General features: G+C 52.1%; 1 protein-coding gene across 1 annotated transcript; it reads right to left on the bottom strand.

The window, feature by feature from the left end:
- Window positions 1-416: 416 nt before the first annotated feature.
- Window positions 417-1693, bottom strand: LOC141248903 (olfactory receptor 52K1-like). The gene has a single exon (XM_073669493.1). It carries the CDS (start codon window positions 1676-1678, stop codon window positions 848-850), a length of 831 nt encoding a protein of 276 aa, XP_073525594.1. The 5' UTR covers window positions 1679-1693; the 3' UTR covers window positions 417-847.
- Between the last annotated feature and the right edge of the window lie 12782 nt (window positions 1694-14475).

The following is a 14475-nucleotide window of genomic DNA, read 5'->3' as shown; positions in this document are numbered from 1 at the left end:
TAAGATTCTGTCTGCAGCCACCACTAGGGGGAGCTCCCTGTATACAGAGATACATGATAAGATTCTGTCTGCAGTCACCACTAGGGGGAGCTCCCTGTATACAGAGATACATGATAAGATTCTGTCTGCAGCCACCACTAGGGGGAGCTCCCTGCATATAGAGATACATGATAAGATTCTGTCTGCAGCTACCACTAGGGGGAGCTCCCTGCATATAGAGATACATGATAAGATCCTGTCTGCAGCCACCACTAGGCGGAGCTCCCTGTATACAGAGATACATGATAAGATCCTGTCTGCAGCCACCACTAGGGGGAGCTGATATGTTTTATAACAGGTGAGTCCAGTGGGAGCTGCCTTATAACAGTTATTTTTTTTTGTGCAATATCCGTGGCTGAAAAATGAAATCTGAGTGAGACGGATGAAGTTGCTTCAGTTTTATTTTAATGCAGCTTTGCTAGCAGTATTGATACATCTACACCTCCTACATGATGTACTTGTGGCCGGTGTGTGGCAGATGACTGTAGTTTCCCATCCCAATAGCAAAATTAATAAAACCATTTTAATGACACAATGTGCACACTCCACTATTCACTTTCTGTAGCCAGATGGTCAGAAAAATGAGTTGAGCAGGACTGAGGGTACCGGCCGTAGAGCAAGGATTCCTGCAGAAGGAACCATCCTAGCGACTCTAACCTATGTCAATGACGTATCAGAAGACTTGGAAAGTGGAGGATTCCTTTAAAGAACGTGGAGCATTGTGGAAGAACACACACAGTACATCTAACTTTTTGTAACCCTACTTTATATTCTTGCACTATGCGGCATGCTGAGGCTTATTGCCCCCCTAATTATCGCATCGTCCCACCTTTCGGAAGGTTGAGACAATCTCAACCATTTTTTTTAGGCTCAGCCGGATCTCGTTGACTCTGACTCCGTAGATGATGGGGTTGATGGTGGCTGGGAATAAGAAGTAGATGGCACTGGTTAGGTTCTGTATATCTACTGAGACCGAGGTCTCCAGCCGATATATGAGTGCCGATAAAATGCTGCTGGCATAGATGGTCAGAGCCACGAAGATGTGGGAGCTGCATGTGTTCAGGGCTTTGTTCCTTGACTGTTTGAGGACAAACATAGCGGTGTGGAGGATCATGAGGTAGGAGATGAGGAGAAGAGTTCCGTCCGCCACCGTTATCGCCATCCTTACGATCAGCCCAATGGCCTGGATTCCAGAGATGTCTCCACAGGCCAACTTCAAGAGTCCCATGTTCTCACAGACGAAATTAAGAATAACATTAGATTTACAATACTTGACCCTGGAGTCCAGATAAATGATTGGAGTCATGAGTATGACACTTCTGGCCAAACTAGCCCAAGTCAACTGGCTTAGAAAACGATTGGTCATGATGTCGTGATATCGCAAGGGTTTACAGATGGCCACATATCTGTCCAGAGCCATTAGCAGGATGACGGTGGACTCGAATGTGACGATGACGTAGATGAACCACATCTGTACCAGGCAGCCACTCAGGGTGATCTGGTTCAGGTCAAAAACTAAACCCAAAAGAAACTTTGGCATGAAGGTGGTGGTGCAGGTGACATTCACCAGAAACAGGAGACCGATGAGCAGATACATGGTAGATTGCAGAGTCGTATCTACCAAGATCCTGTAGACCATGACACCATTACTGACCATTATGTGTGCGTATATGAGAATAAATGGGATGAAGAGCAAGCTCCTGTGATCTGTGATGCCGGAGAACCCAGCGAACAGGAAGCTGCTGTGGCTCACATTGGGGTTCCCTTTGAAGATCTCCATGAAAAGTGACACCTCCTATAGAGAATAAAACCAAGAATGACATTAATTCTGGTGGACAACAATATATCATAGAATCATAGAATCATATCATCAATTATTGTCGGTTGGATATATAAACCAGAACCATGAACCAGAACCGGTGATCCCGACCGATCACAAAAAGGTTCAGGAGGGCTGGTGAGGGTCATATTCATCTATTAGAATTGCTGCATTGGTAGAGCTATATGTCTGATGTATCAACATGGTTAGAGCTATTTGTGAAGCTGTCAACATGGATGGACCTATAGATTTGAGCTATCATCATTGGTAGGGTTATTGGTCAATCCATCAGCATGGGCAATGCTATATGTTTGAGCTATCACCATGGGTGGAGCCATTGGTGAAGCTATAAGTGTGGCGCCCCTGAGGGTTCGACCGCCACAGGGATGCTGCACTTCTTTACTTGAGTGTAGTGTTCCTCCTCTGAGGTAAGGCCAGTGTGATAGTCGTGACCCAACCTTTGCATCCAACACCACATTTCTCCACCAGAGGGAGCTAGTATGCACTAGGTGCTGTTCCCCTGGTTACAGGGAGATTGGGGAACCAAGAGTTAGGGGAACCAGTTAGTGGGTGAGGGTGGAGGACTTACAAGTTAGTTACACTTTAAATTTCATATTTAATAAAAAGCCATCTTGGTTCTTGGTTCTTGTATTGTGATCTCCCTCCCTGAGCGTGGATCCTGTGTGGGCCTGCAGAGGACAGAGACACGGCCCTCGTACCTTAGCCTTGGGGTCGAGGGGCAGGTTGTAGACCAGGAATGTCTCAACCTGGTCAAGGACCACGACCAAGAAGGCCCGGAGCTTAAGAGTGTGGCTCCACAGCAAATGGATCCCAGGCAGGATGCAGACGGAGCGGAGTACGCCACCTGTCCTCGCCATGCTGATATATTCAGAGGGAGTCCGGCTGCAAGAGGGGTACCGGCCCCCGACACCCGACCTTGCTACTCCATATCCTGGTCGGGAAAGCCCGGTAGGCCCAGAGGATCCCACCGGGTATCGGACGGAGCGGAGCTGCCCCCGTGCCCTTGTTCTGAGAGGAGCTCAGAGGGAGACCCGGCCTATTTGCACACACACGGACAGGAAAGGATTCGGTCTGTAGTTCAGGAACACTCTGGTGTAGGGTCCTGATTGAACGCTGGACTTACTCGGAAGTTGTCGGACCCCCGTCCCTGGTGACCGCAGGACTCTGTGGGGAGCAGGGAGTCACCTTCCTTCTGCCATCTCTAAAGTGAGTAAAGCCTTGGAAGTTCACCCCTATGGCCTCCGGACTGTTTATTCTGCGCCACACCGCGTGACGCGGCGCCCGTCCTCCTCTACTACTACCCCCTCCATCCTGTCCCTCTGCCCTGAGGCCTTGCTCCGCCTGTGGGGAGTAGTAATAACTTTGGCCGCCATAACACCATGCCTCAGCGGACTGCAGCGGCGCTGGTGGCCTTCACCAGGTGCCACAGGTGGCGTAGTCGTAAACCAGCCACTCAACCCGGATAAGCCCACACCATCCTTTTTAATGTGATGGCCCTGAGCACGGGTCGGGTCTGGGCCACGGCTGCACCCCATCTCTCCATCACAGGACCCGACTCCGAGTCCCCCATCACCCAGGGTAAAATAAAGGGCTTTCTGAGAAGAGACATCACAATAAGCATGGGCAGTGCTATCACTGGAGGTGAAGCCATCAGCATGGGCAGTACTTTATGTTTGAGCTGTCATCATGGGTAGAGTTATTGGTCGATCCATCAGCATGGGCAGTGCTTTATGTTTGAGCTGTCATCATGGGTAGAGTTATTGGTCGATCCATCAGCATGGGCAGTGCTTTATGTTTGAGCTGTCATCATGGGTAGAGTTATTGGTCGATCCATCAGCATGGGCAGTGCTTTATGTTTGAGCTGTCATCATGGGTAGGGTTATTGGTCAATCCATCAGCATGGGCAGTGCTTTATGTTTGAGCTGTCATCATGGGTAGAGTTATTGGTCAATCCATCAGCATGGGCAGTGCTTTATGTTTGAGCTGTCATCATAGGTAGGGTTATTGGTCAATTCATCAGCATGGGCAATGCTTTATGTTTGAGCTGTCATCATAAGTAGGGTTATTGGTCAATTCATCAGCATGGGCAATGCTTTATGTTTGAGCTATCACCATGGGTGGAGCCATTGGTGAAGCTATAAGCAGGGGCAGTGCTATTGTAAGAGGATGTATAGAGATATGTGTGTTGGTGATGACTGTGAGTGGAGGCCACACCTGTAACGATGACATCTGACCACTAGATGTCAGTGACACTCACTGTTGATCTAAATTTTATTAAGTGTTAACAAAACAATACTTGAATAATTTTATGAATGCTGCGATGCAAATAATAGATGAACTGTGCAGTGAAAATGAAATGTTGCTGCTTGATTTCTAATATACTTTCATTGTATCACTGCTCTGCCACTCAAGCTGAGGATGGATAAAGTTTGTTTGGTGGAGAGGGGTTGTGTTGCCAGGTAGACAGAGCTGGGACGTGACGCGCGTGGTCTGGGAGCTCCTGGTGGATGAGAAATAAAGGAAGGTCCGAAGTAGGCGAACCTGGTTCCCCCTTGGAGTGCAGCGGTTTCCTGCTCCTGTGATTGGTGACGTCTGGGACAATAATCCTCTATTTCTGTTCGGTGAAGAGCGCGGGGAAGTGCAACAGTGGGATAACATTGAAAAGAGCCGGCCATCGTGTAAAGTGTGACACGGCGCCCGCGGAGGGTAAATCACCCTATGTTTTAAGCAAGGATGAGGTACCTCATGTTCTTATTTTAAATTCTCCCTGACCGGTCCAAGGAGTTAGTTAGGGTCAGCTAGGTGTTGGGATCAATCTAAATGACTAGTCTCTATGGGACGGTGTCCGTGAGGCACGAACTGTGGTCATCTTGTCAACGACTGTTGATAGCGCGGTGCGAAGTTCAGAAAGGCCACAGTCCGTGGTGAAGCCCCCGAGGCACCCACCTGTCTGGATTGGATTTCCCGCAGAGCATGCTAATCAAATGAATTTGCCATTGTCTGTGTTCTTGTAAATGGGAATTGAATATGGTTGTTTATTGTATGTTATTCTTGTTAGGTGAACTTGGGCTGTAATCTGCCTAGCTGTACAGCGGAGTTTGGTCATATTGGGATCCCAGAAAGTTTATTGATTGGAAATAGTATTAAGATTGTGAACCAGGAGAAAAGACCCATATTACGGCTTCCCCTTAGGAACTAGCCCTGTGTAAGTCCGGACACATTTAGGGGAGAGGGTGGCATTATTGGCCCAAGGGAAGACCTCCCCTTACTGGGACCAGGGACATGTGGCTGTTCTCCTGGTAAGAAAAATAACTTTTGTACGAGTTGTTGGACTAAAAATGTTATTGTTTATTTTATTCACTTTTCTTCCCCATACAAACAGGGGCGAGTTTTGTTACAATAAATCTTGTTGTTGTTTTCCCACCGTTTTTCTTTTGAACCTCGTCTGTCCTGTCAGTGGCATCACTGGATTAACACGGAGTCTTATCCCCGCCGTTAGTAGTGGGGGCCTTTACACTATCACTGGAGGTGAAGCCATCAGCATGGGTAGAGCTATATGTCTGAGGTATCAACATGGTTAGAGCTATTTGTGAAACTGTCAAATTGGGTGGACCTATAGATTTGAGCTATCATCATTGGTAGGTTATTGGTCAATCCATCACCATGGGCAATGCTATATGTTTGAGCTGTCACCATGAGTAGAGCTATTGGGGAAGCTATAAGTCTTGGCAGAGCTATAGGTGGAGCAATTTGCCTATGCAGAGCTATTGGTGAAGCCATCAGCATGGGCAGTGCTTTATGTTTGAGCTATCACTATGGGTGGAGCCATTGGTGAAGCCATCAGCATGGGCAGTGCTTTATGTTTGAGCTATCACTATGGGTGGAGCCATTGGTGAAGCCATCAGCATGGGCAGTGCTTTATGTTTGAGCTATCACCATGGGTGGAGCAATTGGTGAAGATATCAGCATGGGCAGTGCTATCACTGGAGGTGAAGCCATCAGCATGGGCAGTGCTATCACTGGAGGTGAAGCCATCAGCATGGGCAGTGCTATTACTGGAGGTGAAGCCATCAGCATGGGCAGTGCTATCACTGGAGGTGAAGCCATCAGCATGGGCAGTGCTATCACTGGAGGTGAAGCCATCAGCATGGGCAGTGCTATTACTGGAGGTGAAGCCATCAGCATGGGCAGTGCTATCACTGGAGGTGAAGCCATCAGCATGGGCAGTGCTATCACTGGAGGTGAAGCCATCAGCATGGGCAGTGCTATTACTGGAGGTGAAGCCATCAGCATGGGCAGTGCTATCACTAGAGGTGAAGCCATCAGCATGGGCAGTGCTATCACTAGAGGTGAAGCCATCAGCATGGGCAGTGCAATCACTGGAGGTGAAGCCATCAGCATGTGCAGTGCTATCACTGGAGGTGAAGCCATCAGCATGGGCAGTGCTTTATGTTTGAGCTGTCATCATGGGTAAGGTTATTGGTCGATCCATCAGCATGGGCAGTGCTTTATGTTTGAGCTGTCATCATGGGTAGGGTTATTGGTCGATCCATCAGCATGGGCAGTGCTTTATGTTTGAGCTATCACCATGGGTGGAGCCATTGGTGAAGCTATCAGCATGGGCAGTGCTATCACTAGAGGTGAAGTCATCATCATGGGTGGAGCATAAAAGTGGATTTATTTGTTTAGCATATTTGTAGGCGTGCTGATAAAAGGGTGTGGTTATGCAGATAAGGGGTGTGGTAAAATATTGCATAATTTCCTCTGTGTGATGGATCCAGTTCTACCCATTATGAAGAGGGCAAACACTTGAGGCCAAGCCCGCCAGTTAAAAAAGTACCAGTGTGTGGTGGCCACCCTGGCAGAAGTTGCCTCTTCCAAATGAGTGGGTCCGAGAAACAGGTGGACAGCGCATAAATGTCATCTCTGCTTATTATGGACCAATTACTGGGAGAAAATTGGGAAATCTCCATCTAAAATGGACACAGACCAAAATCAGACCCAGTGCAGCCAATTCATGTAAAGAATGACCGATGGTTATGGTGGGTGTCACGTTCTACTCATCTCGTTATCTCTGGGGGTGCGGTATGCTAAGCAGGGGTGGGGGCCAAAAGCGACACTTATAGACAAGGGGTGGGGGCCAAAAGCGACCTTTATCGTTCATCGACTTGACAAGTGGTCAGGTCTATGAGGTATCATATGATCACTGTGATGGCGTCCCCAATAAGCGTCGCAGTCATGTCAATGGGGTAGAGGAAGGATTGCCACTGATACTCGCCCATCTGTGTCTGCCCCTTTGTGGGCCGGGGGTAAAAAACACAAAATATTCACGGTACCCTGCTGTGCTGGATGTGTAACACCTTACATCAATCTGTGACACGGGAATGTGATAACATGCGGCAAACACAGGAGTGTCGCTGCTGCCGCGGCTCCCGAGTCCCCGCGCTCGTTACCACCCGTCCCCAGGGCCGGAACTAATTAGTTATATCCTCCATCTCCTGCCCATGAATAGCAGGCTGCAGCGTCAGGCTCCTCGGGGCAGAAGGGGTTAAGTAGGGATCAATATCTATTTCATTATGTCATAATATTTAACATCAAATGTATTTATCTGGTGACTTGTTATTTGTGTGGTCACGACCCTCCAATAAGTATGTGAACCCCCATCACTGAGACAAGAGGGAAATAGGAAAGAAACATAGAAATTCAGAGACACTCGACCGACCTGGCAAACTAATGCAACCACCATAACTAATAATACCGCCATATAATACCATGTAGTGGTCAGATACCAGGTGTACACAGGATCTGCAGATTATCAGCCCGCGGACAATATAACCACCATAACTAATAATACCGCCATATAATACCATGTAGTGGTCAGATACCAGGTTTACACAGGATCTGCAGAGTATTATCACCCCGAAGACTATTCAAGCACGACAATAACGTATAATACCGCCATACTGTGACCATATAAAGGTCAGACAATAGAGACTACATGGCTGATTAGATGTGGTCTCACAATGCAGAACTGTCACATGCAGCGATCAGAGCGAATGTCTTCAGACATCTCTGCAGACAGTCTCTTTCCTTTTCTTCTCCTTCCGGCCCGGACCGATGTGACGGCTTCTTACTTTTAAGTAAACAAACTGAAATCTTAGTTCAGACCACAAACCAGACTTCCTTTGGACTCAAGACTAGTCCAGACCAGACCCCAAATTAATCCACACACAGACCCCAAATGATACCTGATGCATACGGACGGATACATTGTAACCATCTCTGAGGAAAGGAGAGAGATTTGTGCTTCCTATTGTGAATTATCTGCACTGGACACATTGTAACAAAACCTCAGCTGTGAGAAGTACTAGGTTCCAGTCTCTGCATAAAAAAAATGTCACCATTCAGTAGCCATAAGTAGAGATCTTGTGAGAAATATAAGCAGTTGCAGCCCCCTCAGTCCAAAGCGGACCGCTCCCATGCACTATGACAACGTATAGTTGATTAATTCTCCACCCGGTGCGGATCCTAAAGCGTCTGTGTAGCACCCTGAGGATTCGGCTGCTACAGGGGTATTGCACCTCAACCCAGAGGTGTGATATTCCACTCCCGGATAAGGATGGAGAGTGGAACTGAGCTCGGTAGGCTGCATGCACTACATACATCCCATTTCCGAGGAGCAGACCGACGGTACTCCCACTTAGAAATGTGCAGGTACGATCGAGTCTGTTCCTGGCTGGAGTGGGAGGGGGGTGGTACATCCCAAGTAGTGTAGGGGCAGATAGGGGGAGCAGCCTGGGTAAAGATAGGAGCTCATTGGGTGCTGGTCACCTGAGCTCACACATAGAGGGTGTATATAAGGTGGGCACCAACTAAGAACAGGGTCAGATGCAGAGAACAAGTCAGTTGGAGACAGCAAGACAGCTGCAGAGGAGCAGACAGCAAGCAGAGAGAGGAAGTCAGCCTGCAGCAAGAGAGAGACCCAGAGTGAGAGAGGAGAAGAGAAGGAGTACCCAGAGGGGAAAACAGAGAGGACCCAAGAACCCAAATTAAAGCACCGGGTGAGGAGTCGGCACAGGGTACCGGAACCCAAGCTGGTGGGGGTAAAAACACTCCCCAGCCAGAGACCGGAGACCGTGGGCAGCGTTTGTCACGGTCACCCATCACATCCACCCCGAAGGCACACCACATGAAGGGTCAGGGAACCCAAGGCCAAGGGTGTCCCAACAGAAGGCCCGAGGGAGCTGGACCTAGGTGGATCACTGGTGGGGACGGCCAGAGAACGGGACAGAAGGAGAGCTCAGGGCCACGCTCCGGACTTGTTTGGGGGTTGGCTGGATCCAGGACCTGGTGGACGCAGCACGGCTCGGGTGGTCACTTGAAGCTGGAGTGACCAGTACTACATCTGCAGTAAGTAAACACCCTTAACTGCACAACCCGACTCTGTCTTCATTGCCGTCTGCACTGCACCACCACAACCCCCATCCTCTGCACCTGTCCTCCCTGAGGCTATACCCCTCCCGTTGGGGGTTATCCCACCAAGCTGCGCACCCACCATCAGCCTCAGCGGACCCTGCTGCAGCGGCGGCCACAGTGACCGCATCACAACGGGTGGCGTAGTCGACACCAAAGAACTCTTAATAACATCTGTAGGACTGCCACAACACTGAGTTTGACGCCCTGGGCACGGGCCGGGTCACAGCCGCTCGGAGACTACAACCCCCCATCTGATCCGGTGCCGGGTATTCCCCTCAAAAAGGAATATGTCCCAGGGGGCGCGTCAACTTTGGCGTAGTCGGCAGGATTACGTGCCCGCAACACCCGGGTACTGCGTGCCTGAAGAAAAGTGCAAGTTTACCTCAGAAAGAAGTCTCCCGCCGGTTCCGGAGGGTCCACGCCATCGGACCCCATCACAGGTCGTTTCCCGCCGATTGTCCGCCATTTCCAGCTTGTTCCCGCCATCTGCAGAGTTTCCCGCCACTGGGCGACGCTTCCCGCCAAATCCGAAGATTTCCCGCCTTGGAAGAGCAGCGGACGCCATTATGGGCGTGCCAAAGGAGGGCAGGAGGCCGCCTCCCATCGTGGGCCAGGACAGAAAATGGCGCCAAAAGTGGAAACCGCCCCCACCAACAGAGACTGTGATGCTGGAGGTGTCTGTCAGCGTGAAAGAACTCCCCCTGGAGCTGACAGTCACCGAGTTGCCCCGGGACCGCCCTCTAAGTGGGAGGGGACGAAAGAAAAGAACGAAGATGGGTGCCGCCTGGAGCAGTCTGGAGCGAGCGCACCCGGAGGCAAGAAGTCTAACGAGGAGTAGCGGAGGAGCTTACCCGGATATGGAGAGAAAGCAGAACAGCACCGGCCCGCTGGCCAGGAGTCTGCTAAAGATCGAGGAAGGAGAGCAGAGCAGCACCGGCCCGCTGGCCAGGAGCCTGCTGGAGGGAGAGCAGAGCAGCACCGACCCGTTGGTCAGGAGCCTGCTAGACACCACGACCCCACTAGGCCTAGTGGAGGTCCTTGCACAGCTCCCCCGAGACCGGGAGTGTGCACAGACTGCCCTGGAGGGCCTCGCACGGAGGATGGCCCGGGTACAGCGCGAGATATTGGCGGAATGGAGCCGAGAGATGGCCCAGCAAGCTGAGACCAGTCAACGGAGCACGCTACCCTGGAAGAGGAAACAGACCGCCTCTGAGGATGGCGCGGGAGGACCCAAGGCCGGAGACGGCGCTGAAAAGGGAGCCGAACGAGTGGAGGCAGGTAAAGGGGACGCCTATACCCCAAGCCGTGAAACCGCCCACCTGCCCCAGCTCCCCGTCGCAGAGCCCGAAAGTCCCCCTGCCGTGCCCGTAGCCGCCATGTCACCGCTATGGACTAGGCCCCGACCGGAAGCCGCCGCAGCGACCCCTGTGACGTCACGCGCCTCGACCCGGAGCGTGACAAAGCAGGAAATACCACCAGCCTGGTCGCAAGGCCTAGTACCCCCGGGCGCCGCATCACCAACAGCGCCCCCTACCTCCGCGGAGCCTCCGGCCTGGTCGCAAGGCCAGGTAGCCCAGGGCGCCGCCGTATTAACGGTGCCCTTCACCTTCCAGGTGCCCCAGGCCTGGCCGCAAGGCCTGGGCAACCCGGGCGCCACCACCACCGCGCCCGCGCCCATAAAACCAAGGGTGCCACACCTGGGGGAGGACTTGTTCAGCCAGCTCACATGGCCGGACGGGCGGCCCTTCATCTGGCCCGAAGGATACCATGAGCTGGAACGGCAGCAGAGACTAAGACCCCTGGATGAACCCCTGATTCCGGCTCCGAAGCCCGTGGCACGGGTCTCGCCTCCTTTGGAAGAAGCCCAATTTGAGTGGGACCCCACCGGAGAAGACCTAATGGGGTTCACTCAGGAAACCAGGGCAGCTGCAGCGGAGCGTGCTGAGTGTTGCCGACAGCAGCTCGAGGAGTTCGCAAGGGAGCGGAGAGAGAGGCGGGTCCGAGAGCAACAGGCCCAAATACGGAGTGCCGAGCAGAAGAGCCGGACCAGGAGGGACCCCCGTGCAGCGCATTGTCCCCGCACCATCGGGACAGTGATCAAGTTCAACCAGCAGCATGGGTGGGGCTTCATTAGAGACAACAACACCCCCGGCGACGTCTTTGTCACGCGCAGAGACGTGGAGTCCCATCTGCCGGAGGGGCACAGAGGTCGTGACCTCTACATCGGAGACGAGGTCACCTTCACCCGGCACAAGTGTGCCAAAGGACCTTACGCCCTCCACGTACACCGCCTGACGGAGGAGGAGCTGCGGTGCGAAGAGGAGGAGCAAGAGGACCCGGACGGGTCTGAAGTAACAACCAGCTATAAGCAAAGAGCAGGAGGAAGACGCCGTTGAGTGCGGCAGAGCAGTTGATGTAAATAGTTACCCGACCGGGTACCAAAGAGACTGTTGATACATATATATAGTCCCCGTTGGGACCAGCTGAGTGAACTGTTTACCCGTTAACCCCTTAATCCTTTACCAGGCTGAGGACTGTGAGCAGCCATTCCCTTCCCTCTACCTGGCCGAGGACTGAGAGCGGCCAACTCCCCTGTATATAGTTGCGCTTCCTAAAGCGCCCCCTACCGGTTTTATAGGAAAACCAGTTTTTCTAAGAGACTGTCGCACTTTTCCTGGACACACGTTGCATAGTGTCCGGAGGAGGAACCTGAAACAAGAGACGACGAGAATGTTTATATGAAAAGTTTTATATATATATAATGTTTTATATGTTTTATATGTTTATATGAAAATTTTGTATGTTTTGGTGTTGTTTTATGTCTTACAGCCCGAGGACGTGCTGTGATTTACCAGGGGGGAATGTAGCACCCTGAGGATTCGGCTGCTACAGGGGTATTGCACCTCAACCCAGAGGTGTGATATTCCACTCCCGGATAAGGATGGAGAGTGGAACTGAGCTCGGTAGGCTGCATGCACTACACACATCCCATTTCCGAGGAGCAGACCGACGGTACTCCCACTTAGAAATGTGCAGGTACAACCGAGTCTGTTCCTGGCTGGAGTGGGAGGGGGGTGGTACATCCCATGTAGTGTAGGGGCAGATAGGGGGAGCAGCCTGGGTAAAGATAGGAGCTCATTGGGTGCTGGTCACCTGAGCTCACACATAGAGGGTGTATATAAGGTGGGCACCAACTAAGAACAGGGTCAGATGCAGAGAACAAGTCAGTTGGAGACAGCAAGACAGCTGCAGAGGAGCAGACAGCAAGCAGAGAGGAAGTCAGCCTGCAGCAAGGGAGAAGAGAGACCCTGAGTGAGAGAGGAGCAGAGAAGGAGTACCCAGAGGGGAAAACAGAGAGGACCCAAGAACCCAAATTAAAGCACCGGGTGAGGAGTCGGCACAGGGTACCGGAACCCAAGCTGGTGGGGGTAAAAACACTCCTCAGCCAGAGACCGGAGACCGTGGGCAGCGTTTGTCACGGTCACCCATCACATCCACCCCGAAGGCACACCACATGAAGGGTCAGGGAACCCAAGGCCAAGGGTGTCCCAACAGAAGGCCCGAGGGAGCTGGACCTAGGTGGATCACTGGTGGGGACGGCCAGAGAACGGGACAGAAGGAGAGCTCAGGGCCACGCTCCGGACTTGTTTGGGGGTTGGCTGGATCCAGGACCTGGTGGACGCAGCACGGCTCGGGTGGTCACTAGCAGCTGGAGTGACCAGTACAACATCTGCAGTAAGTAAACACCCTTAACTGCACAACCCGACTCTGTCTTCATTGCCGTCTGCACTGCACCACCACAACCCCCATCCTCTGCACCTGTCCTCCCTGAGGCTATACCCCTCCCGTTGGGGGTTATCCCACCAAGCTGCGCACCCACCATCAGCCTCAGCGGACCCTGCTGCAGCGGCGGCCACAGTGACCGCATCACAACGGGTGGCGTAGTCGACACCAAAGAACTCTTAATAACATCTGTAGGACTGCCACAACACTGAGTTTGACGCCCTGGGCACGGGCCGGGTCACAGCCGCTCGGAGACTACAACCCCCCATCTGATCCGGTGCCGGGTATTCCCCTCAAAAAGGAATATGTCCCAGGGGGCGCGTCATCTGGACCTCAAGGTTTCTCAGAGCGAGGTGAGGGATAGTCTATCCTGGAGCTGGTGGAGGTCCTCCTTATGGAGCTGGTGGAGGTCCTCCTTATGGAGCTGGTGAAGGTCCTCCTTATGGAGCTGGTGAAGGTCCTCCTTATGGAGCTAGTGAAGGTCCTCCTTATGGAGCTGGTGAAGGTCCTCCTTATGGAGCTGGTGGAGGTCCTCCTTATGGAGCTGGTGGAGGTCCTCCTTATGGAGCTGGTGGAGGTCCTCCTTATGGAGCTGGTGAAGGTCCTCCTTATGGAGCTGGTGAAGGTCTTCCTTATGAAGCTGGTGAAGGTCCTTATGGAGCTGGTGAAGGTCCTCCTTATGGAGTTGGTGGTGGTCCTCCTTATGGAGCAGGTGATGGTCCTCCTTATGGAGCTGGTGGTGGTCCTCCTTATGGAGCTGGTGAAGGTCCTCCTTATGGAGCTGGTGGAGGTCCTCCTTATGGAGCTGGTGGAGGTCCTCCTTATGGAGCTGGTAGAGGTCCTCCTTATGGAGCTGGTGAAGGTCCTCCTTATGGAGCTGGTGAAGGTCCTCCTTATGGAGATGGTGGAGGTCCTCCTTATGGAGCTGGTGAAGGTCCTCCTTATGGAGCTGGTGAAGGTCCTCCTTATGGAGCTAGTGAAGGTCCTCCTTATGGAGCTGGTGAAGGTCTTCCTTATGGAGCTGGTGAAGGTCCTTATGGAGCTGGTGAAGGTCCTCCTTATGGAGTTGGTGGTGGTCCTCCTTATGTAGCTGGTGAAGGTCTTCCTTATGGAGCTGGTGAAGGTCCTTATGGAGCTGGTGAAGGTCCTCCTTATGGAGCTGGTGAAGGTCCTCCTTATGGAGCTGGTGGTGGTCCTCCTTATGGAGCTGGTGGAGGTCCTCCTTATGGAGCTGGTAGAGGTCCTCCTTATGGAGCTGGTGAAGGTCCTCCTTATGGAGCTGGTGAAGGTCCTCCTTATGGAGATGGTGGAGGTCCTCCTTATGGAGCTGGTAGAGG

The sequence above is a fragment of the Phyllobates terribilis genome, unplaced genomic scaffold (genome assembly GCF_046119375.1).
Source record: "Phyllobates terribilis strain yellow unplaced genomic scaffold, ASM4611937v1 Scaffold_2__4_contigs__length_985480577, whole genome shotgun sequence".
In the NCBI taxonomy this organism is placed as follows: Eukaryota; Metazoa; Chordata; class Amphibia; order Anura; family Dendrobatidae; genus Phyllobates; species Phyllobates terribilis.
Note: the sequence above shows the minus strand (reverse complement) of the source record. Positions and strands in the feature narration are given on the sequence as shown.

Excerpts from the sequence above, each read along its gene's own strand:
- LOC141248903 (XM_073669493.1), bottom strand. The coding sequence starts at position 1,678 with ATGGTCTACAGGATCTTGGTAGATACGACTCTGCAATCTACCATGTAT.